General features: G+C 44.3%; 2 protein-coding genes across 10 annotated transcripts in view; one reads left to right on the forward strand and one right to left on the reverse strand.

Annotated features, from left to right (window-relative positions):
- PAN3 (poly(A) specific ribonuclease subunit PAN3) overlaps positions 1–1,478 on the reverse strand; it is an 82,043-nt gene extending 80,565 nt beyond the window's left edge. For 4 of the 9 annotated variants that reach the window (XM_074859902.1, XM_074859901.1, XM_074859907.1 and 1 more), the window contains exon 1: positions 827–1,476. In XM_074859902.1, coding sequence (XP_074716003.1) covers positions 827–1,250 — 424 coding nt within the window. In that variant the 5' untranslated portion in view covers positions 1,251–1,476. Of the gene's footprint in view, positions 1–826 lie in introns of all 9 variants that reach the window. The other 5 variants (XR_012627699.1, XM_074859903.1, XR_012627700.1 and 2 more) reach the window with 3 other exon arrangements.
- Positions 1,479–8,312: 6,834 nt separating this feature from the next.
- Positions 8,313–25,915, forward strand: part of FLT3 (fms related receptor tyrosine kinase 3) — a 46,930-nt gene continuing 29,327 nt past the window's right edge. The window contains exons 1-6 of the mRNA XM_074860788.1: positions 8,313–8,465; positions 19,616–19,724; positions 20,917–21,102; positions 21,706–21,830; positions 23,467–23,669; positions 24,455–24,570. Of these exons, the coding sequence (XP_074716889.1) occupies positions 8,313–8,465; positions 19,616–19,724; positions 20,917–21,102; positions 21,706–21,830; positions 23,467–23,669; positions 24,455–24,570 (892 nt within the window). The remainder of the gene's footprint in view (positions 8,466–19,615; positions 19,725–20,916; positions 21,103–21,705; positions 21,831–23,466; positions 23,670–24,454; positions 24,571–25,915) is intronic.

A 25,915-nucleotide genomic window follows, 5' to 3' on the forward strand; every position in this document is an offset into this window, starting at 1 on the left:
CAGAATAGTTATTAAAAATCAGTTTGCTGCAAACACCATCTAACTATTGGACCACACATTAGGAAGATGCATACTGGACCAGGAACAGCAATGCCACTCTGCATGGTATGCGGGCAGTGTGAACTCTCACCATGTGGGAAGGGGCTATGTATGAAGGCTGAAGAAGCCTTGGGAAAAAAAATTTAGAAGCAATTTCTGCTCACAGTAGCAGATAATGTAGATATATACAGTTATGTATAAAATTGTTTTCTATTTTTTTTTTCTAATGTAGTATCTCAGCTGGTACATTTAAAACTTCCAAGGGCTGAAACTCAGCACAGGTTGTTTGGAGGAGCCCACCCAAGGGCACTGCTCCGGAGAGCGCTGCCACCCTCCTCCCAGCCTGACTTTGGGCAGGGAGGGCCAGAGACCCCGCACCGAGCCCCACGCTGAAGTGACCCAAGGGCAGCTGTCCGGGTGCCCCCCAAAGCCAGCCGGGGGAAGCCCCTTTCCCACACACGCACCTGCCCGATCCTTCCCACCGGTACCGGCCGGGTTCCCGCTACGCGGCTCGGGGCGGCCGGCGCGGCGCAGCCCCGCCCCGCCCGGGACCACCACGGCGGCCAGCACCGGCCGAACCCGGGGGCAAGGCAGCGGGGCGGGGAGGCGGGCAGGGCGGCCCGGGGACCCCCGCCGCCACCATGGCTGTTATTTGTTTCCGGTAGCACCACAGTGTGTCGGGGAGCAGGAACAACGCGCCGTCCCCCCTTCCCCGCCGCCCCCACTCCCGGCAGCACCCCCGCCCCACCCCACCCACCCCACCCCCGGGCCGCCCCGCCGCACTCACTCGCCAGCCGCGGGCCATCCAGCCCCCCGCCGCCGCCGCCGCCGCCGCCTCCCGCCCCCAGCTCGGCTTTCTTAGGCCCCACCACCGCCGCCGCCGGGCCCGGGCTGGCCCCGTGCGGCGGGTAGCCAGGCCCGGCGGCGGCGGCCGGGGGGATGCCGAGCGGGAGCCCGCCGAGAGGGGCGGCGGGCCCCGGGCCGCCGGGGGCGGCGCCCGGCTCCTCATGCAGGAACTGGCACTCCTCGCCGTAGAAGCAGGTCTTGTCCTTGGCGTAGTAACGGCAGAACTTCAGCTTCACGGCGCCGCCGCCGCCACAGCCGGCCCCCGCCCCGCCGGCCGCCGGCCCCGCCACGCCGACCCCCGCCGCCGGCGGCGGCGGCCCCACCACCGGCGACGGCGACGAGCAGGGCAGGCCGCTGCTGTTCATGGCAACCGCCCCGCCGCCGCCGCCGGGGTCGGCACCATGGGGAGGGAGGGGGCGGGGAGGGGGAAGGGGCGCGGGAACCGCCGTCACCCCGGGCTCCGGCTCCGGAAGGGGGAGGAGGGGGCGACTCCGCGCCTCTTAAAGGGGCCGCGCGGCCCGCGGCGGGGGCGGCGGCGCCTCCTCAGTGGTCCCGGCGCTCGGGGTTGTTTATGCCATTTTCCTCTTCCTGAGCGGCCGCACGGGCGCGCCTGCGCTGGCGCGGGGCATGCTGGGTAGCGCCGCCGCGACGAGCGGAGCCGGGCCGGGCCGGGCCGGGCCGGGCCGCCGGCGGAGGAAGGGGTGCTGGCTGCCGCGGGTGGGAGCGGTCGGAAGAGGGGCCGGCGGGAGCAGCGGAGCGACTGGGCGGCCAAGCGCGGTGTCCGGCGGGGCGAGGGAGGCCGGGGGCCGGCGCGGAGCGAGCGGGCGGTGCAGCCGGCGGGGCTGGGTTGGCGCGGGCGGGCGTTAACCGTCCCGCGCGGCGGCAGCCGGCCCTCGGACGAGCCGCGGTCTGCAGCCGCTAACGGCTGCTCCAGAGGGGCAAACGGCGGGCGCAGGTGACTCCCCGCCTCGCGCTCCTGCGCGCGGGCCGGGACGAGGCCGGGGCCGCCCGGCTCCCGCGCTGTCTGTCAGGCTGGTCCTTTTGCCTTGTCACCCCTCGCAGGGCGGAGGCCAAAGTACCGGCGGTCCCAGCAGGATGTCAACCCATTTCCCCTGAAAAGGCCATGCACCTCTCTCCTGCTGAGAAACACAGGGCAGCCCGCTCGCTTGTCCCTGCCAGCTGGCATAACGGGAATGGAGCCTGAGGGATTCCCCCTCTCGAGGAGTCGAATCGGCGGGCTGGCTGTTTTTAAGGGGATGTTCGATGTGTTCCCCTGAGCGTGGAGAATTTTGTTACGTGGATTTTCAATGATTTGCTTGCAAAGTGCTCAAGATTTATTTTTATTTTTCCTCAATCAAATTGTTGGCGTAGCTTGTGGTGCAATTGCTGACATGATGTGTATATATAATGGCAAAGCCCTCGTGTAAAGCACGCTTGAAATTATTTTGGTAAGAAAAACATTTACTGTAGAAATAAGATTGCTTTTTGTCCATTGTAGTTTCATTAAAAACAAAAAGCAAATCAGGGCCTGCCTCCAAGATGCTTTGACAGTTTGCACAAAAACAAACTTAAAAAGTAATGAGTGAGCTTTTAAATGTCACATTGGAACAAATCAAAGTCTTTCTTCCTCAGATAAAGGCTTTAAAGACTTGAAGAACTGTGTGCCTTAAGCTGAAACCTCAAGATGGCCATTGTTGCAGTCAGAAGCATGGCTTTTCCAAACTTACAAATCAGCCTGAGGAAAAAATGTGGTTCCTCTGCAAAAAAAGGCTGGCCAAAAAAACAGAGAAGGGCAAGGCTATGAGAGTCAGGGCTCCAGTTCTAGCCTGGTCTGCCAAGAAGACAAGATGAGGGTATCGTTTCTGTTGTTGCCCAACAATTTTCAGCCTTTTGCTTCCTTTCAACTCTATGGCAAAGAGCTCATAACTTCTGTGTTCTTGCAAGTTTAGAAAAGTAGGGAAAAGGATGGAAAGACCCTGTTGGTTTCTCCATTAAAATATCTGGGTAGGAGCTCAGACAAACTGCAACAGATTCCACAGAGAAGAGGGTTCTCATAAACACCTCAACCATGGGAAGTGTTTCAGTCCCAACTTGTGCCTTCTCAGACAACAAAAATCGGTTTGCTTTAGTACTCAGATCAGAGGCGGTTTCAGCTGCTTTAGCTGAGGTGCCTGCAGCGCTACTTAGTTGTGTTTCACACAGCCCCTGGCATTAGTGTTATGCCTCTGAGGAGTGAAACCAAAGGCTTGCTTGCACTGTGAGCTGTTGCAGCTACATGCAGGTGCTCATGGGTGACACTTCCCTCAGCTGCTGCAGTGGGGAAAGGGGGACCCTCAGACCGCATTGTTTTCTCTATCTTATCTGTGTCCTGGGAAGATGCCAGCACAGGGCAGAGGTCTTGGGCAGGTGAGGCCTTTGGGGTGCATGGATTCATCGAGGGTAGTGGGAGGTGGAAAGTGCTGTGCTGAGGTAATACCAGGCATGAGGGAAGAGGAACCCAATATCACCTGCTGAAGCCCTGTTATGAGCAGTCTGTTTACCACCCCTTATTCCAGGGTTGATGTCCCCTGGAAAAATGTCCCTTCCCTTCCAGAAAGATCAGACTGAGTGGACAAGTTATACATGCATGTGAGGAGGTTGGAAGGGGGCTGCAGAATGACGTTAATAAAGGGAGAAGAAAAAGCTCAGCTTTCCCAAGCCCTGTGGATCTTTTATCCAGAGCTTTAGTACTGTGGATTTAATGGTATCAAGTTATCTTAGAAGAGATTTCATGACACACATAGGGAAATACCTTCTCTGGGTAAACTGGTTGAACATGAAATGAATTCTTCCAAGCAAAGACTTCAATTGTGTAACCACTCCCATCGCTGAAGTGTATTCTAACCTGTGTTTTCAACCTTGTGAATCTGCCTTTCCCACAGCTCTTTTGCTGATCCATGCATATGTCTAATATTACATACACACAGTGAGGTTAGGAACAAGGACACAAATGAGCTTGTGTATACACGACCCACATTTTTTCTGTCTGCATGCTGTAACTCAGGTTGAAAACATTCCCACTGGATGCGGGAAGAGCTGAAATAGCGGACTGGGCAGTAGCACGTGATCCTGCCAGCCAGAGTGGCCAGATAGCAATGAGATGTGCGGTACAGTGCCAAGGGTGTTTGGGTTCTCCCTCACCAAAGCCAGTGTAAGTGCTGTACCTGAGCCACTGAGCATCAAACCGGCTTGGAAGCGCCCCTTGTCTTTTCTACATTCTCTTGGCCAGCAGAGCAGAGCTGATAATGGGAAAAGGCTCAAGATGCCATGAGCATCTCTGTGGCTCTGGCAAACTCACTTCTCCTGTCTCTTCAGTTCTGTTAACTATATATAAGGACTTGGCCTCAAAGCTGACCTGCAGCTACAGAGTGTCCATATGGGAGCCTGACACTTTCTCATTAATCATAACCATGTGTTCCTCTCCAGAATTTTATTTTTATTGCCTGTTCCTGCTGGTCAGCCAGAGCGCTGAGGAATCCTGCCGGCCATTCACTATCTGCTTGAACTTGCTCCACTGCCTTGTGCAGTGCACAGAGATTTACTGAGCATTCCTGCAGCGTAGTGATTGATGATGTTATCATTTTTTTCACAAAACTGGGTCCCCTGTTAATTGAAGCTGGCAACTATATGGAGAGGACTGCCGTTCCTCTCCAGGGCACATACCCAGATTTACTGTGCATGAGATCCAGGGAGCAAGACGAGGAAGAAACAGATCGATACCCCTGGGTCTTGTCCCACTTTGTAGTTAAGTCATAACTGTGGTGTGCTTTTTGACCCAGAAATGGGGAAATACTGTATGCACGCATGCAGCCATAGCCAAGTGAGAGAGTTTTTATGAGCTCTGACAGAAAGGCAGAACCAAACATTATGAGATGAAAAATAAGGGGGGGCAAGAAATCCTTAGGAAGGAAAGCTCTGCCAAGAGCTTTTTTCTCCAGCCAAATCAGGTTGCAAGTGCCAAATAGCTCTCCCTTAACATTCGAACCAATGTTGAGAAAGCCATGTCTGCTATTGAGTGACAGTTTCTCTTTGTGTCAACCCGAAATTAACATGTTTAGTAAATCATGTGGAAACAGATCCTGAAGTGCAGGCTGGCATCAGATAATGCAAATTAATAACAATACTTTTTAAGGGATAGAGTTATTGTAGTTGTGATTTTTTTTAAGGCATAGGCAAGACAAGTTTTGTAGGTAGGAATCTTGTTAAACCAACCAAGTAGTTGGAAAAATAATGTCTGAACACGGTTTTTTTCAACAGTAACAGTTGGCTATTAAAAGATATTATCTCTACTTACAAAACTAGCCTTGCTTAATATTATTGAAACTGATCAAAGGAAAGGCTTCTAAAAAAAGTTTTCACATCATCTGAATTTAAACTTTAAAGTCTATCATTATAGTATATCATTAAGAAAAAAAGTTAGCAAGATTTGCAAAAATATAAACATGATCAGAGTCCACAGTAATATTAAACAAGAATTTAGCATTTGTTCATCTATTTTTTGAAGGAAGAGTAATAAAGCTCGATAGTTCAGGATATAGAACAGCTGTTGGCTGAAGTCTAAGGAAAATTGCCACTCTTGAGGAAATTATTCCACAAAATTAGGGTTCTTTTAATCTTCCTTTGAAGTGTTTGAGAATGACTAATATGGCAGTTGGGACATTGGATTGAATGGACCAACCTGCTGTGGTAATATGGGTCCCTGACTAGGGGGTTGTCCTTACTAACAGTATCTGGAAGAAACCAAATGTTGCTCCTAACCAGACTCCCATTCACATACAAAAAGAAATTCATTCCAACTTGGTGAAGTTTTGAATTCAAATCAAGTAGCAAGTCAGGAGTTGACCCTGAAGTGTTCCTGCTAACACCTACATTAATAATGTATGCTAACACCTATATTAATAATGTATGGGGGGGGAGGTCTAGCCCTAGGCTAGAGTTCATATTAGTACAAGCACTAAAATATAAGTCTAGTTTCACTGTGCTGGTAATTCAGACATACGGTTTAGCTAGAGAGTTTCTTACCATGTGGCTACTCCCACTGGAGCTGGCTTTATCTAACTGTTGCAGTGAAGGCCAACCATGATGTGACATAACTTGAATAAAATACTTGGTAACTGAAGCCATTTTCCTCTGTGGGAGAAAAAACCCTACTTACTCAGAGGAATGCTTTACTGTCATATACATGTGTATGACACATTCTTTGAACCCTCTCCAACCCCAGTCCAGCATCCTTAGCAATAAGTTAATATGCCAGATTTTATATATTTATTTTGGCTTCATCCAGTAGATATGAACTGTCCTAACTGATGGCATCTTTCACAGAAGTTTTTAAGCTCAAAACATCACATGTTCATTAAAACTTCTGATATCGGGTCAGCTGAATCACCGGCAACAGATTCTCATACTTACAGTCAAGAAAGTTAATGTTAGTTTTTCCTTGTCTGAACCACAAAAAGGCAAAATATCTTCAATGAAATCCCGGCAGCTTCTAGTACTGAATGCATCAGGTGGAAGAGAAAACAAAGCACTTTGCTCACTTACCAATTTTAAATCAAAGGACAAGCATCCACTCTTTTAGTATATATGTAAGTGTTCTGACAGGTCATTGCCATGCCACCTGACTGCCCATGAGCAGCGACTGGGTTAGATTTCTGGTAGTTTCAGAGCAGAAGCACAAACTGTCTGCACCCTGGTTTCTGAGGGCAAAACTTGTATGTAGGTGTGGTGTTGAAAGGGATACAAGAAAATACAAGACAGACATGGACTTACTGGAGTGAGTCCAGTGAAGAACCATGAAGATGGTAAGGGACTGGGGGTATCTGACATAGGGAGGGAGTGAAAGGGCCTGGACTGTTCAGCCTGGAGAAAAGAAGGCTTGAGGGGATCTTGTCAATGTGTATAAATATCTGTTGGAGGAGCCAGACTCCTTTCTGTGGTACACAGTGACAGGACCAGAGGCAATGGGCACAAACAGGAGGTTCCCTCTGAAGCATGAAGAAACAATTTTACTGTGAGGGTGGTTGAGCACTCCACAGATTGCCTGGAGAAATTGTGGAGATATTTAAAATCCTACTGGATGTGGTCAGGGGCAACCTGTGCTAGCTGATCATGCTTTGAGCACGGGGTTGGAACAGGCGATCTCCAGAGGTGTCTTCCAACCTCATCCATACTGGGACTGTGTAGCAGTGAGGGCTGTGGAAAAAAAAAGTCAACCTGCCAGCCCCGAAAACTTGTTGCCAACATGACATTTCCCTGTTTGCAATGATTTCTCTAATGCCTGCAGAATCCTACACTTTATTTCCTGGTTTTTGCATCCTTGCAAATATGTACCTTCCTAGTTTTCATATCATTTCAGCTCCTTCCTTTGCACTGCATCACATACAAACTTCTCTTCGGCACCAGAGTACACTGCTATTGCCTCAGTGTGTATTTTTAAGGCAGTTTTGTGAGAGGTCATGTGCTCATCTTTGCTAACAGTGCTGGCCTCAATGCTATTTCCCCCGTTGCCTTTGGGACATTTTCTATGGCTTCTCTTACCTATGATATATCTGTCTAGTTCAGGTCCATCTACATTTTTATTTAACCTTTCATAATGCAAAAGAAGTTATTTATCAGTTATCAAAAAAAAATTTAAAAATCTAGATATCATCTGTCAGATTTCTGAGAACACCTTACTAACATGGAATTTATTTGCTTAGGGATTCTTTTTATCCAGGTTCCATATAATTGCAGAATGGATGCTTAGTCCCTATCAAGTAAAAATATAACAGCTGAAAGAATAATAAAAATCCCCCAGCATATCCTGGGGGATATGATCCAGCTTATTCCTTAGAACTGGATCCACTTTACCCGGGGGCTGCAATGCACAACTGGGGAAGCTGGGGAGATTTGCCTGCCCCTTGGCAGTGTCCTGTCCTGATACAAACCCGGGGGCCTTGCTGCAGCAAGCAACTTCAACCATGGGCAAGCTAGTTCGACCCTTTACACACCAGCGACCAGGAGGCAATGAGGAGGCAGGTCGTGGAGTGCTACACTCAGAGGGAGGCAGCGAGCCGGGACAGGCTGAGGGCAGACGAACAGTGTCCCTAGAGGCTCGCGTCTGAGGGCAAACCTGGAAGCCTTTATTTTTATCCTCTAGACAAGCCATCTGCAAAACGACTTCAGAGCAGCTGTTGCTCGGTTTGAACCTTCCTGCGGACAGTGCTAGTTCCCTGTTCCCCCTTGAGTAAACACAGCCCCGCACTGCAAACACGCTCCCCATCTGGGTGGCAGCCCCCTGGTCTCTCAGAGGTGACCACAGCAGGTACTCTGTCATCAGCAGACCAAGTGCTCACGCAGCAAAGGAAATCTCCCTCGACCCACGACAACAGATGTGTCAGGGTATTCCCATGGCGTCGCGCAAACTTCATTTGGATTTTTTTTTTGAGCTCTCTAGCTTGGCAGTGCCACTTGCTCTTCCCGTCATCGATACTCAGAGAAATTATGCAGACTGCCAGTGTGTGAAAGCAGAAACTATAACTGCTTCGAAAATAAGAACTGAGGTGAGACAGCAAAAAGTCAGCTGCACCAAATTTGCACTAGAAAATATGTTTTTGTAGAAGTGCGAGCAAAGGGCTAAAGAACCAGGAGAGGGCTGAGCAGCTGGAGTGGAGGCAGCTGCCTGGCTTGGCAGAGGCATCCTCTGACAGAAGGAAGACGCTCCCCGACCCCCAGAGAGGCCCTCTTCTCCCCGTTTCCTTCAGGCTCAGGCCTCAGGCCGTCACTTTTGAAGAAGTGGTTTCACTGTGGTCAGTGACGTGCACCCTTAAGGCAACCACCTGCGCAGCTCGGTTTCACTCGCAGGGCTGGGGGACTGCAGGGCATTGCCAGCCATGGCAGCGGGCTGGCCCTGCGGCCGCCCTACTGGAAGCCCATTTCAGCTAGCAGGTAAGGTCATCTCGCGCAGCTCCTCAGATCCTTTCCTCTCCATTTTCCAGCCTCGCACTGCTTCTCTTCGCATCTTTCCTTTTTTTCTCCTTTGATGTCTTGTCCATTCATTTTCTCCCACATCTTTTATTTTCTGTCATACCTTTCTTCTCTCTTCTGGGGATGCTCTTCTCCCTCCCATTGTCCTCATCTGTCCCAGCCCAGCCCAGCTTTTGTTCTCATGCACCTGACACATTTCATGCTCAGAGCAAAAATTATATAAATATACTGATTTTTTTTTTGTTTTTCCTGATGTAAATGTGTTTCCTGGTGTTAATGCTAGCTTGACCCAATCACTTTAAACAATCTATCTGCAACTTCCCAGGTAAATAATCTGTTGTTGTTGTTGTTGTTTAATGATCTAAATAGAAGAAGGCATGATATTGACATCTAGAAAGTGCATTTGTTTTGTTAGAGTGAAGAGGTTTGGATTTTAAAGCTTGATTTCCTCTACTGAAAATCATCCCAACATTTAACTGCTAAGAGAAAAAGAAATAACATTTACTTCCATCTCAAATGCCCGAAACTATTTTTCTCTAGCTCTAAAATAAATGGCTTGCTCCTATCAAACATGATCTTGCCCAATCAAAATCCAGACCTGAAACAAAAAGAGTGGGTTTTTTTCTGCTTGACACAGTTCTGATGTACGCCTGGGAAAGTTATTTAACAATCTGCGGTCCATTTTCAGCTCCATATACAGGGATAATAATATTTACTTCAAAGAGCAATAGTTAGATATTATTCATTCATGGTTGAAAGTCTACATAAGCTATTTGAAGAGAAGGTGGAGTAAAAATGAAAATGAGTATTTTATGATCTCCTGCTTTGCATGACTGCTGATACTACTACTAAGCAAACCCTGTCAAAGAGGGATTTCTGCGTTTTCTTCTTGACTCAGCTTTGCTAGTCTTGCAGGCTGCATAACAAAGTAAATAAAAATCATTAGCATCTGGGACGTGATGATGCCCAAAGGCCCCTGTGAGGGATAGACTTCAGTGCGGCTAAGAGACAGTTCTGCAGAGAGAGAGCAAAAGGTGTGAGAGCCTCAAGGTGTGATCATCCTCCGGGAGGACTGGTGTTCTTTCTGTTGAGATATTATTTAGTCAAGTGAGGTATATGGGGAGGCAGTGTTATTTCTTGTAAGGCTAGCTGTTATAGGGTAAAATGCAAATGCTTTTGGACATACAAACCAGATAGGGTTTGAAGGATCAGAGGCATAGCTGACAGCAGAAATCCTGAGAACTGCTAGCTCCATACATCTCTCTGTAGCATATCACTCTTTAAAAGCAATTTTGATGTAAAAAATGTTAAGTATTTAATTAATTATATGTAATTTCTTAAAAATGCATATGTTCGCTTTAAGAAACTATCTATTGTCTAGAGATAAGACCTAGTAATAAATTGTGCAGGTGGCAGACGGTATCATTATGATGAACCAGAATCGTCAGAAACTGCAGCAGTTAACCAGCAAAGAAAAAGAAAACTAAACTATAATAGCACCTAGAGGAGAATCTCCAGAATATCTGTAGACTTAAGACACCAGGTCTGTCTTTAAATTATAGACCTCGAACTGCAAAAGTTGCAGGAAAGAAAAAGTATCTTGCCCATGTTATGTGCTGGAAATAAATGCTCCCCATCAGCAAGGAATGTAATCCCAAGAACTTTAGAAAACAATACATACAACACAATATATATGTAAATACAGCTATATACATTAAAAGTGCTATTCCAGTTCCTCATCTTCTTAACTTTTTCTGGTCATCCCAAGCAAGAGCTTGTGGTTAAAGAGAATATTATCTAGCATACAATTAGCCTTGCATTAGTGAATGAGGTGGGAGGGTGGATGAGGCCTGGGAACTGAGGCAGTATCGTAGAATCATAGAATCACAGAATCATAGAATGGTTTGGGTTGGAAGGGACCTTCAAGATCATCTAGTTCCAACCCCCCTGCCATGGCCAGGGACACCTTCCACTAGACCAGGTTGCTCTAAGCCCCGTCCAACCTGGCCTTGAACACTTCCAGGGAGGGGGCAGCCACAACTTCTCTGGGCAATCTGTTCCAGTGCCTCACTATCCTCATAGTGAATAATTTCTTCCTTATATCTAATGTAAATCTACCCTCTTTCAGTTTAAAGCCATTACCCCTTGTCTTATCACTACATACAAGGGTATGGTTTCATGTTTCACAAAATGGAGAATTTTGTGATGAACAGAGACTTTCAGTGACCTTTCTCATCAGGGGAAGTTTTCCATTAACAACTGCTCTTGCTCCCTTTGTTTTTGTTGCTCCCTTTCCTACTAAGAGCTGTTCACGAGGTTACCCGCAGTTTCAGGGCACCTGAGAGAAATGAATCTGTGAGATGCTGACTGAGATCTCCCTATGGCTGGCAAATGAGAGGAAATTTTATATGAGTAAGGACTGCAAACTCAGGCCCTAATGAGCTCTGGATTAAATTATGGTGTGTCTGATTGCACAAAAACTATAGGACAATACTGTTGAAAAACCCCTCCCAGAACACACAGGTGTCTATTACATTCCTGTGGTGGAGACCGGGAAAATATGAGATGGACCAGCACACTTCTTTTTAAGGAGAACACCAGAAATGCTTGGGACACAGCCACCTGCAGGATCTGTCCATCTCCCAGCAATACACCAATTCCTCTCCGACAAACCAGCTGACAAACATTCCAGAGCAAGTTCAGGCACCAAGCCCTGCCACGGGCAGGAAGGTGAAATCAATGAGCACCCCAGGGGGAATCAGGTTTGATCCTGACCTCAGGCTCTTTCCCAAAACATGCAAAAACCTGGGTGCAAGCCGGCTGTGAATGCAGGATAAGGCCAGTACATGGTCTGCTTACTCAGGGAAATCGTCATTCTCAGCAGAACATACTTTCATGGTCATCCATCACCATGTATTTCATGGATCAGAAGATAAGGTATCACTTCTGAAGTAAAGATTCCTGAAGGGGAAAGGATTGTGCTGGTAAAGGGTTATTTTCCAATGGAAGTAAACGCAACTTAAAAGTATGGGTGTTTTGTTTCTTTTGAGGTTTGGCACCATTTGCTTTTCCCCCCTTTTCTCCAGAAAATTCCTCAGGTTACCCATATTTCAAGCTACTGAGAAGCTGGAAGATGCCCAGAGCACAGTCTGACTGCCAGGGCCACCTCCACATCTCTGTCCAGCGGTGAGTGGGTACATGCTGCTGTGACTGCTCAGCAGAGGCAGGTTTGTCAGTGAAGCAGAGCTGAGGGCATCCTATCCTTCTGCAGCATCCCCTTCAAGACCCTTCCTATAATAACCCCAGAATAATACAGCACAGAGCACCTCTTGTTCACAGGTTTCTCAAAATGTAGCTTTCAAAAGACCTGAAACTTCATGGCATAAACTCATCCATGTTTCAGGTTCTGCTCTGTTAGCTGAGAAGATGTTTTGGTTCATTAGATTGAGTTAGGTTTTCTGAAAATCTTCACAGAGATGTTTGCTGCGAAAGGCAGGGATGAAAAGGTCCAGCAAACAGCAGTGGAAATTAAACTGGAGAGTAAAACATTTACAGAGCCAAAATGTGAAAGAGCAGGAGTGGATGACCAATGAAGGCGAAAAGCAATTTTGTTTTTTAATAGTAGCACTAGAAAAGGGCAAGGACTGTTTAATCCCAGTAATCACACACTTTTAAAAGGAAAATAGGGACCAAAAAATCAGTCCAGAGCCAACAAACAGCAACATTTCTCAGATGGGCAGGAAGACCCTATTTCCCATACGGCTTAACCCTATTGCTGTTAATAGAAATGCATTTAAGAAGATGCTATAGTATTCTAAACTGAAACATGGTGCAAAATGCTTCCTTAAGAAATCTGTAACCCTTCAAACACAGATAATACCCTAAAAATTGCTGGTGTGTTTGAAGAATAGACTCTTCTTTTCTCCTCTGTATTTTATGAAAGATGGTAACAAAGCTAGACAGATAGTTAGATAAATGTGTGCCTATTTCCCATCCAAAGGAAGGAATGGCTCCCTAATTTTTCTAAGATGTTTCCTTAAAAACTGCTAAAAAACCTGAACAGGATAAACAGACAGAAAAGCTAACTCTGTTACTGTTGTAAAAGTAAGACATTATTTACTCTTTTCTTTGTAGTCTAAGCTTTGTTGTGTAGATAAGATTTCTAATGGGTGAGATATGAGGGCTGCTTTGAAAAGTGGTTTATTGTTACAACATGCTCTTTAAGGAATATGTTGAATTTTACATTTGTACAACTGCTTGGGAATTGCAATTGTATTTTAACCCTAACCTCATAATGATACAAATAAGAAAAACTAGTATTTTTTTTTGTTAATTTTTACCAAATTTGGTACCAAATACCAACTACCATTTTTATCAGATAGCTTGGATTCATTTTTATCTTTTCATATTTTGTAGAAAAAACATTCTCTCCCACTCTCCCTCTTTCTGTCCATCCTTCCCCCATACACAATTCAGGCCTTCCGTGTTCTCTTCTTGCTCCCTCTTCCAGGAAAGGAAGGACAGTATACTGTAGTCAGTTGTGGAAATGGTTGTTTTCATTTAAAAGGGAAGTTTTACAATATTAGTGTGACAAGTAGTATCATTTTATTATCTGCCGTCTTCTGTTTTCATTTCTCTTTCAGGCAGATCCTTTTCTCCTGTTGATAAGGTGCCAGGAATCTCATACTTTACCTTTGAGTACTTAAATAAAATAGGCCTTGCTTGCAAGAAGTTAGTAATTCCACTAATGTCAGTAGAAGTTCTAGACTGTGTCAGATAATGAGACTAGAGTACTTAAACACAGAGCAGTTTTAAAAAAAAATAAAAAAAGGAGTTAAAGCAAACTTACTTATGTCATTAGATGAGATGTATCTGTTTGCTTTGCTTCAGGGTTGTCTATCCAGCTTTTTAATGGCACAAACATGCCATTCCCATGAGCAAACACCCTCTAGAGAACAGTCAAGAATAAGGACAGTCCAATGCCACTTTCTGATTTGTGGGGGACCTCTGTGGTGGCATCACACCAGCACCTCTTTGCCCATAGAACTGTCCCTTTGTTCGCAGAATCACAGAAAGCATGAGGTGGGAAGAGACTTCTGGAGGTCATCTGGTCCAACATCCCTGCTCAAGCAGGGCCACCTAGAGCCAGCTGTCCAGGACCCTGTCCAGGTAGCTTCTGAATAGCTCTGAGGGTGGAGACCACCACCTTTCTGGGCAACCTGTGCCAGTGCTCCGTCACCCACATGGTGAAAAAGTTTGTGCCCATTGCCTCTGGTCCTGCCAGTGGGGACCACTGAAAAGAGCCTGGCTCCATCCTCTTTGCACCCTCCGTTCAGATATTTATACACTTTGATAAGATCTCCCTGAGCCTTCTGTTCTGCAGGCTGAACAGTCCCACCTCTCTCATCCTTTCCTCATAGAAGAGATGCTCCAGTCATCACCTTTGTGGCCTTTTGCTGGACTTTTGCCAGTATGTCCATGTCTCTCTTACACTGAGGAGCCCACAGCTGGACACGGGACTCCAGGTTTGTTGTTGCTAATGCTGAGTAGAGAGGAAGGACCTCTACCTGCCGGCAAAACACCTCCTAGTGTGGCCCAGGATACCACTGTTCACCATACTTAGTGGGTTGCAAAGGTCTGGGTGTTGTGGGAGCCAAGAAGCAGCTCCCTTGAGAGGACAGAAGATGTGGGTAAGAAGCAGAAGAAGAACCAGCCACAATGTAGGCTCTTCCTCAGAAAGGGAGGTTGCCATGGTAGCTGAGGTTCACTGCCTTTTCAGCCACTTTGAAACCACTTCCCAAAAAGGGTGTCCTCAGCAGTCCCACTTATTCTTTGTAAACTGGATCACAAGTGTCTGGGATGTCCTGAACTGTGGGTAGAGCAGCAGGGATTTCAGTGAACTCCCTGTGAGCACCAGCCTGAGCAGAGAAGTCACCATGGGATCACAGTCTGGCGGACCTGTGGAAGGGCTGTCATTCATTCAGCTAGTCCCATGCAAAGCTGACAAAATGAATAATAACAAGCAAAACAACAGTTCAGCTGTTTGAGCAGTGCTTTTATCTCGGTCTCACAGGGAAGGTAGATGGAAAGTTATCTTAGTGAAATGAAAGGCAAATAAGGGTTTGAATATAGCCCTGCAGTCCTTCCTCAGCCAAACCCAGGTAAACAAAAACCAGAAGAGGCAGGACAGAGAGATAAACAGAGCTAAATGTCTTGATTGCTTCAGCCTTCAGCATTTGCTTCGTGCTAAGGAGATAATTTTTTTTTTTTTAAGATAAAAATCATGAGTTACTGGCATAGACTAAGAACTCAGAAAAGTGATTTCAAAGCCAATCTATAAATTAATGAGCAACATGGTGCTAGGGCCAGTTTGTATTTAGCAAAAAAGCCTGCAACAGCTGAAGGGGTTGGGCTGCTCATAAATGTACACAGTCCCTCACTAACAGCAATTCATTCCCAGAGGAACAGCAAGTCTCATGTACTCAGGAGGGCAGGTATATGATTAGAAAGTCTGAAAAATTATAGAAATATATAGATAAATCAAACTGGTTTGTTATTCATCCTGGCTTAAATGAATGCTGAAATCACAATATGAATTACAGGGCATGATTTGGAATCAGTCTGTGACAAAGTACATGGCAAAAGTAGTTAATAAAGGTCGATATGTAGTAGTACCATGTGAAAAATATGCCTGCACTTTGTGTCATCATTAGCTTATTTTTACTACATAAGGCACTGAAGCAAACATATCTGTAAGTAATCAGTAAGAAACCAGGAGTAGCTCTGCTGACTCCCAGCTGCCTGTTCTGTTGGACGAGGTTTTGTTTAGTTCTCTGACAGAGGAGTGTAAAATACATCCCCAGTGTGATAACTTCTTTGAAATCTACAGCCATCTCAATTATTCTTTGTTAAAATTTCTGTGTAATTCATAAGCTGGCTGCAATGAGCCATAGGCAGGGCTGCTGACTGTCCTCTGCTAAGAAGAAAGGTATTAGCATTGAAAGACATAATTTTATCCAAAAGATGAAGTTTGCTGAAATCTGTACCAAAAAATATGTTAGGATATAACAAGACAGAGCACAAATTCTTGGAAACAGTGGCCAAGTCATTAGATATATTTAAAAAAAAAATGTGAAAGAGTAAATTTCTTGCAACTGTTTTCATGTGGGATCTGAAAATGGAGGGTTGAGGGAAAAACGAGGAAAACTAAAAATATAGAAAATTAATTTGTGGACAGAGTCTTCTGTGCTGCTTCTGGTAAACTATGTTGGAGCAGGCGGGTCCTGGCAGTGATGTTCCTGAGGCAGACTGAGCTGACTTCTTCTTTCTTTCTCATATGTTGAAAGATCTTTCAGATTCTGACATAGATTAAATTTGGAAAGACTAGGGAAGCAAACTTCTTAGGCAGAGGCAGTGTAGTTTTACTACAGAAGCTGACATAAAGTGACTAAGTTATGAAGCAGCAGAACCCTTTGCTGGCACTTGCACTGGATGAATTAAAAATGGTTATTCACTGTGACAAGAAGTTCTGGTTTAATAACTCTGCAAAAGAAATGCTTTTGAGACCACTATAATAAATAAGGGTACAACCTATTTAAAGCTGTTCTGCTGAGTAGGAAGTTTTTACTGTATATGCATGAGTTGTTCTTGTGCAAAAAATACCTTTTTTTACATTTTTTTTTCCCCAAAATGATAGAACTGAGTCAGAATCCTGTCTGAGCCGTGCAAGGATGACCATGGGATCTTCCAGAAAGGGTCGGTCTTTTTAAGCCTTCTGTCATTTTATAGAAAATCAGAAAGTGTTTGCTGGAGACCCCATGGAAGAAAAGAAGAAAAAAAAAACAGTTATCCGTCATCAATGATTTAATCCGTGTATGAAAGAATTTACAAGGATTTTTTGCTTCACGTTTCATTTCCTAACAACAAACCAACCCAGGGCAGCTCCCTCGCAAGCAAAGAGGAGCCAAACTGGTCGAGTTAGTTACCGGCCGGGAAACTACCCCTGCGCTTCAAAGGGCCGAGTGTGGGCTCCGCGCTGCCCCGAGCCGGGGGCGCTGGCGGGAGGGCGCCGCGGGCGGCAGCGCCCCCTGGCGGCGGCCGCCGTCCCGCCGGTGCGTTGGTGCTCGCGGTCCCTCTGCAGCGGGACTCGGCTCCCGGGCAGAAGAGCCCCGGGAAGAAACAGGGGGGGTGGCGTAGGCTGAACGGCTTCAGGTGGTAAAAATAGGAGGGGGGGGCGGATCCGGATGAAAAACAATCCAGGGCTGCAGGCAGTGGCAAACAAGACTGGCAGGTGACGGTAGCGTTCCAGGATGCTGTATAATATCTGTGTTGTTTCTCATTATTAGTTTTTGACTCAGTACGCAGAGCCTAATTAAGCACTTCATGAAACTGCGTGGTCTCCCCTACTCCCCTCTCTCACTGCTTTCCTGCTCAGTGATTCAAGTCTAGAGATTCTTGATTCCCTTCCACTAAACCCTCCTGAAGAGCTACCACACTCTATAGGCTTTTTTTTTCAGTCTCAAATCTCAATCATGTTTGAACATGACTGCATAATTAAATCAATTCATGTAATGTTTGCTGTAATTAACTGGTAAGACTAGATAAATGACTGGTCCTGACCTAGATGTACCCCATCCAGTATTACAACTAGTCACAGTTAGCATGAGCTGCAACAGAAACATCTTGTCACCCACCTTGCTTGTTAAACCTTGTATTAAGATGGTTATTATTCTGCAACATGGAGCAACACCTCTGGCCCCATCACCGTGTAAGAATGAACTCACAGGTTGCATTTTTTTAGAAGCTGGGAGTTATTTAAGTTGAAAGGATAAAGACATCAAGGAAGGAAGGTGTGCTGAAAGGTGAGGAGAAAAGTTGTTTGATGGGAGAGAAAGAAGATACGGGTAAAAGGTAGGAATTAATTTAAGATCAGTTCTTTTTACCTATCCTGCCTCCCTCTGATTTTTATCATATTTATATTAAGTAAAATTCTAACTTCAGCATCCACCACTTTGGGCGTGATTTGAGAAAAAGGCAGCCGTGTGCAAAGGTGTGGGATTTTTAAGAGTTAATGCATGCTTATTAGGCTCACCCATGTCACCACTTTTACAGATTTGTTTCTGGCAGCACATGACTGGCAGAACTACAGCTTTCCTGGAAAAAGGGTCTTTCTACCTTCCCTGATCAGGATGAAAATTTTGGAAAGTTGATCCAGAGTGTCTCACCCAGAGAAAACAGTCAGAAGCCAAATAAGTAGCAAAACACAGTTTGCTTTATGTAAGTCTCCTGGGCTGTAAAGTGGAGTGAAAGATTGTTCAATGTCTGGGAAAGTCCTGACTGTGGTGTAAAATGCTAAGCACCCCTAGCTGAACACAAACACAAGATGCATCCCTTGGTACAAAGAGAAAGGTTCTCTCTTCATCCTTCACAGTGCTTCAGTTCCTCAGCTAGTCTCTTTCTGATAAACTCAGACTTTCAACATATTTTGGAGTGGCTTTCCCAATTTTCCAAAGGCTATTTTAGTCATTACCCATTTGAAAATAAAATTTTGTAAGCAGTTCCATTAGGTGAACCATCTGATAGCTGAACTAGCTTAAACATAGCTTCTTGTTTTGATATCGCTACAGTAGATTCAGGCCTTTCTTCTCAGCACTGTAACATGTAAGCCCACTTTTTGACTTGTACAGGCATTTCCCCATGTATGTGCCTACACATCTTGATGAAATCCTGACTCAATTTATGGCAACTAGAGGTTTGTCTGACTCCAGTGAGAACAAGTTTTCTCCTACTGCATTTATTTTTGTATAACCTATAAAAAGATAATGAAGATGGAAAGCACGAATAAACAATCATTGTTCAGAGACAGCAATTTATTTCCATTCCAGCTTCACTACAGTCTGGCAATACACAAGATCATTATGCACACTACATATCTGATATTCCTTACCCAGTGCTTTCAGTCTCTGCAGTTCTTACTTTGGGCTTTTGAGAGGATGACTGATAACCGTAACAGCAGCCTTTGAGCAGGCCAGCTAGAAGCTGAAAGATCAAGACAGTGAATCAGAGCATTACCATTTTCCAAATATTTCTTTTCTTGATTCTACTTCTTCTTAAAAGCTCATTCGTGCTCTCATTTTCTATTTTGTCAATATCTAACATATTTGTCTTAGAGCTACACAAGTTTAGGCCACTGTCTGTTATGTAAATACTTCTGACTGTCACATTACTCATTTTTTCTCATTGTACAGCAGCTGGAATCATCTTGGCTTCAAAATATCCTTCCTTACCCTAAAAACCTTCCTGGATTTCACACAAATAAAGGCAGAGTACAGCAGTGACAAGCTATAGCAGTTGCCAGGACAAGGAGTCCCATTTTCTCTTATACATGAGGGTCTCAGGGTGCTCACTACTCCCTCTTCCAGCATAGACTCCCACATACTGTCCTTTACAGATGCAGTTCCAGTTCATCAGACACGTTTTTTGCATGTCTTGCTCACAGTCTGGTTGCTACATCTGTCTGCTTCTGCCCAACTTTTAGCTGCAAATCTTTTCCCTGTGTTTAAATACGTCTTTCCCTTTCCTACTGTAGTGCTAAGCATCCTGCTAACAAGACAACGTGAGCAAACTGGAGTAATGCCAGGGATAAAACTATTTGCAGATCAGAAGGCTGAAGCAATGGAATGCTCAACAGGCCAAATGAGTTGATTTTTTGTGGTCATATTTTCAGGTGGTTTCAGCTGGTGTGTCTTGGAAATCAGTGGATGTAGGTGGGTTTCCATCAGCTAAGCCTCTGTCTGTGAGCCAGTCAGATGGTCTATGGTTTGAAAGGGTGAAAGGTAAACAAAAAGCAAACAGAAGTGGAGAAAGCTGAGCAGAGAATGACTTGATGAAAGGCTAGTGAGAGGACTGGAAACCTGGGTTGCATCGATGGTGAGGAATTCAGCATACTTGATGTAGATACCTAATGCATACCTGCCTTTCAGCTACTCTCTGGCACTCACTGTCTCAAGAATGCCAGCATTATCTTTATAGCCAATGGAGGGAGAAACATGTCTCCACAAAGAAGTCCTGTTCACATTTCTTAGGAATCACAGACAGACGGGCAAATTCTTCCTCAGAGGTCTGCAAAAGCAGACCATTGCCTGTGTATACTGTGGAAAGGTGGCACCCAAAATGAAGTGTATGGTAGGTGCCTGAATGAGAAGGACTCAGTCTTAATCCACATTTGCCAAGAGACCTGAGAAGTGGTTGTCAAAGTGTTGCCAGCTTAGAGCTCAGGCAGCTCCAGGAGGCGCAAATGTCAGAGGAGATGGCAGCAACTCTTACTTATTTCTTCCTTCTTCGAGTTTTGCTCTTTCCATCACCTGCCAAAACAGTCTCACTACTTTCATCCTTCAAGCTCTTCCCAATATATTTACCTTTTTTCCTCCTTCAACTCTGCACCTTGCTTTATGTCCAACCATCTCAGGAGCTGAGGGGAAAAAAAAAGAAAAGCAAAAAACCAAGACCTGAGGGCAAAAATTTTCCAGGTCACCAAGAGAGAGATATTATTTTATGATTCAGTGCTTATTTGTAGTGTAAAGGGCTGGCTTTAGGGACTTAATGGAAATCAGACACATTTCCCCAAGCCAGTTGTGCAGTCTTACTTCTGTTTTTCTTGTTTATGTGCAACAGTGGGGACAGGATTATTATATAGCTCCCTTAAGGCTAAAAGGTAACTTTTCAAGATGCAGTCCCTGCAGAAAGGCTCATATGAAGCATTCCGGAGAGATGATGCCTTTGAGGCACCAGAAGCTTTCCCACTGCTCCTTACACGCAAGGAGAAATGACATTTGCTACTCCTGCCAGGGCTGGGAGTTGGCAAGTGAGCTGTCCTGGCTTTATAGGCTCCTGGGTCATGACAGAGACAGGGAGGTATGGAGGAAGGAGAAGGCAGGAGAAAGCCATGGGCTTACTCTTCCTTGCCCTCCACTTTTTGCATCTGCTTTCATCAAAATAGTGAGAATTGCTGCCTTGTTTTCTTCCCAGATGGGGAAGAGCACAAGGCTGTGAATGGCAGCTCAAGGGAAGAAGCATCTAACCTGGACCTCGTTTGCAAGCTGCTGGGTGCACAAATCCATGCCAGGAAGGCTCAGGAGAGTGTTCAGTGTGTCAAATCAAATGCAACCTGTCCTGGAGAGAAGGAAAAGGGAAGGCTAGATCTTGAGTCCTTGGGTGAGCCGAGTGTGGGGTCTAGAGGCAAGTTGAAGGACTATATTTTGCCATTGCAAGTTGGAGGACTATATTTTGCTATTGCTTTGAGCAGGAGTGAGGGGTGCTTAGGGAGTGTTTCTGACTTGGATGCCTCCTTAGTGCTGATGGGAGGGATGGTGCATGATCATCCCGTTGTTTGGGAGCAGCTCACAATGGGCAAACGCTGACCTGCAGCTGCAGGGTTTGGTGCTGGGGGGTTCTTTCAGAGACACGGATACAGAAGTGACCTGCAAGAGGGAGCCTGTGTTCTATAACGTGGTTTCTAAAGGAGCCTCCATAACACGTAGAGGCTTTTGTCTTTAGACATTTTCTGCAACATTATGGGACATACTTCTAAAGTGTGATGTATCTGTGCTTTTGAAAGGCTCTCCAGATAGTGTTTCCACTCAGCTTCAATACACAAATACAGTTTGCAAATGCACACGATATCTGCATATGTCTTTTTCCTTTTTTTAAAAGATGTAATCTTTCTATAGTTTTGTTGTATTTTATTTTTACTAAAATTACTATCCCTGAGCAGAGATCTAGACATGATTACATTTGTTTTCTATTTCTGTTTTACAGTTCTTGTCATGACAGCAGTTACTTTCACTTCTGCAATGAATCAAAATACATCTGAGATCACGTGTGTGTTTATCAGCCAGAAGGATGAAGGTTCGGGAACACCAGAAACATCAGTATCTCCTAAGGTAATATAACAGAGAATGAGTTGCTTATGAAATATTCCTGTCCATTCCAGAAATACCTTCCCAGAAGCTTACAACACCCTAAACCTTTAGTCTGTGGGGATGTTACAGTCAAAATATCCAGGGTTAGGCCAAATATGACTACAGAAGGTTAGAGGGAAATACATATCACAATTCATACTTTGAAACTGTAAATAGCTCAGTACCAGTTTTCTCTAAAAAAAATTTTTAATTACTGCTTTGATGCTGTCTCACATTAGCATGCCTGAATATCGCTGAATATTGCTCAATATTACTGGAAATGTATCAACGTAAAAAAGACTGTTCCGTTAAGAGGGGATTGCCGAGGCCACGGTGTGAACTGGTGTCCTGCCACAGTGTAGTGTGCCACGGCTGCTGGGACTGATGGGGAAGCTGCTCTCTATTCCCACCACCAAAGAACACAAATCCCTGCCTGGTCTAAACCTTGACTGAGACACCAAAGCTGGATAGGGAATCAAATGTGACTTTTTTTTCTTCTCTTCTGACTTGAAATGGCAGAAGGCCAAGAAGAGATAGTATGCAACTAAACCATGAAGCAGCTGAGACCTGCGCTTAAACTATTTCCTGAGGATTCTTGTTTCAAGATAGTCTTACGAAATCTTTTTAATTCCTGGACAAATAAATCAATAATTCAGATAACAAATGAAGGTATACCAGCCAAAGCCGTACTGTCCTTGTATCTGATGAGGCAGAATATGGCTGTTATCTCTAGATAGTTCTCAGATCAAGCAAAGGGAAAAAGAAAGAGCAAGGAATGAGAAGAACCAACTGGCCAAGCACAGTGTGGGACAGAAAATGCAATGAACTCTGTCCTTTCATAAATTTACACCGGATAAATTTCACCCACCAAAGTAAGGGAGACATTTAGGGTTACTCTTCATATGGAGCTATGTACTTGTCACCTTTTGCTGCAGCTAAGATTAGAGACTCATTAATCTGTCAGTGGCTTTCAGAATGACTGTGGAATATTCTCTTTCTGTTTGCAATTCTCCTTTAGTGGTGAGGAAATGAAAGGTGTGAAGGCGCCCAGCTCAAACGTTTCTTACCTAGTAAAGCCCCCAAGGAATCAAGAAGCATTCTAGCTAGATGATATAGTGAGAAGCAGTGGGATGCTAAAAAACATTCTGGCCTTGCCTTTGCATTGAAGTTGCAAACAGAAGGGTAGTATTATAGTTCTGTGCCTTCTTATGGCTCTACATGAAAGGAAACAAAAATGAAAGCAAAGAATAGCCTATATTACTGAGGGAAATTATCATGTTTCTGGCTAAAACTGTTCTGTTATGTCTGTCTAGAGAACAGAATTAACTAATTCACCAGGAATTCTATATCATTTTCTTATGCAGTAGAATTCAACATATTTATGAATAAGTTCGACAGTATAAATTTAAAAAAAAAAAAAAAACAAACAAGAACCAAAACCAAAATGAAGGTATGATGGTGTTATTTCAACACAATTTGTATTCATATTTGAGTATTACAAGGAATTATTAATTTATGAAAAGCTTTCCAGATCATTCTTTTAAAATATTTTAATGCAAAAAAGCAAATAAAGTTAATTGCTAATAAATATATAACAATCTGTCCTCTTACATTGCAGATTTCTAACATTCTGGAAGATCTTGGGTGTTATCTGAATTCTCAAGGAACAGAGAATATCTATGAACCAACTAAAAATGTGGAAGTCAATGTGTTTGAAGATCTTGAATTAAGGATGATAATGAACATTTCAGAGATCATTTCATGCTTTTGGTTCTTTAAAGAGAGCAAAGCTTGTAAACCTTCATTGGACTCAGAGAATCGGTAGGTCAAGGGATGTACCGGATCAAAGATCCTTTAAGAGATCATTCCTTTTAGGATGCCAATGGAATATTTTCTGTGACTGTGCTTGCGATTAATTTCATGTTATGCATTATCTTTTTAAATCTTCTAATCTTTCTTAACTGTTGTCACCCAGCAGCACATTGTTGGTTGTCATTTAGACACATAGACACATATGAATCTTAAAGCCAAGCACAGTTTCAAATAAGCTCGTTCTTTTAATTTGTATAGCATCATACATGGGAATCTCCAGGGACTTTCTGACATTGATCAGTTTGAGCTTTGCAGTGCTCATGTGAGGCAAAATCATGATTTCATAGTCAAAGAAACTGAGGCGTGAAGAATTATGTGACTTGTTAGGGTAACACTACGGATCAGGAACAACAAGAGTAACAGCATCCTAATTCTCACAGCCAAACCTGGGCTAGAACCTAAGGCTGGATTATTGCCTCTCCCTGCAAAACATGCAGGATAGGACTGCAAGTAAAGCATTTCCCTGTGGACCTCCCCAGCTGTCCCAAGCTCAGGAAGTCCACCTGTCCCGATACTCAGTGTTAAGCATGTGGTACCTGTGGTTCTAAGTTCCTATGTGCTGCTTCTGTAGGAAGATACATGACGAAAACACTTCAGGTTGAAGGGCACTATATAAATAATGAATACTAGTATCTCTGAAGGGTGTTTGCAAGAGCTAAAGAGCTAACATTTTATTGTGTGTGCTGCATATTGCCTTCTAGATAATGAATAGAGCTTTACTTTCTGTTTTATAGATATGTTACATCTTTGGCTTTTTCCCAAATAAAAGAAGCACAAGCTGGAAAATACACCCTCTCGGTCATAAGTAAAACCGGCAATTACACAGTAGTTGTGTCTGTTCTCATCCGAAGTAAGTATATCTCAGATGAAAGGGGTTAATCCATCAATAGATTCAAGGGGAGAGGCTCAAGTTCAGTCAAAGCATTGAAGCTCTCATGTGCTGCATTTCAAGCATCTTGCTAGATTTGCATAGGACTTGGAGCTGTCTTTGAGGCTGAAGTCAAAACCACAGGCTGCATGAGAGTCAGCTTTCGCTAGTCAATAAACCATGCAAATGAACAAATAAAGATGTAAATGCATAGCAGCTCTCTTCTCCCCTATGAGAGATTCCCCTCTGTGCCAAAAGGGATAAATCGAGGGTGGCTTTTATGTGCTCTCAGAGCTCACAGGCTAGATTTGTTTGCTTGCATCTTAACCTGTTTATTCTCAGTGTTGCCAGCTGGGCTGTTATCTGGACCAGATCAGGACATCCCTTTTATTTTTGGGTCTTTGGCGCTCTGAAGTCATGCTTTGTCCCACTCTCCCTTTTCTCAATGCCAGCCTTTACTTGTTTATTGGGTTTTAGAGTAAAACACATCAGTACTGCAGCTGCTCAGCACAAGGGTGCCCAACAAGCTGAGATTTTAACCGCTGTTAAATGCTCATGACAGCATGTGCGAGGTGTGACTTTTTGAAAGGCCCACAGTGGGAGCAGATTTAATTTAATTTTCTCAAGGATCACACAAGAGACATCTCTGATGCAGAAGCAACTGCTGCAATGAAGTTCAAGCTTCTGTTTCTAAGTAGGGGTGTCCAAGAACATCTTAAAAAAAAAAAGACCCATGTTGACATGATTTTTTTTAACAGAAGACAAATACTATATTATTTTGTCTAGAAAGGGCCAAATTTAAAGTTAAAATTTAAAAATATAAAAGAAATTTCAAAGAAAAGAAAAAAAAATCAATCCAAACATCTAAAAGACTGGCAAACCCTTCTAGAGACAGATTTAACAACAAGCATCATTACTTGCCTTGTTTTTAATAAACTGTGACTAACCAACATTTTTTATTCCCTCTTTATTTTTTTTTTAAGTATTTCTTCTGTTTGGCTTTTTTTGTCTCTCTGGTGTCAGAAGTGTTACCTCCAGTCTCTCCTTTTATTTGAAGGCCTATTACATGTCTCAATTATAACGAGCTTCATTGAGGGGACAGGGTATTAAATCTTTAATGAAATCTTACCTACGATATCAATTAGACTTTAGAGGTAAAAAATGTTATTACATGTGCAAGCAAGAGTAGTTTGAAGCCATCTCGATGAAGATCTTTTACATATCAATTGCTTGGATTGCGTTCTCTTTGCTCCTCTGAATCTAATATCATAATTACATCTCTCATAAAGTCCTCCAGGCTAGATGTGAATCCTTCATCCAAGATGTG

Source organism: Strix uralensis, chromosome 2 (genome assembly GCF_047716275.1).
Source record: "Strix uralensis isolate ZFMK-TIS-50842 chromosome 2, bStrUra1, whole genome shotgun sequence".
NCBI lineage: Eukaryota > Metazoa > Chordata > Aves > Strigiformes > Strigidae > Strix > Strix uralensis.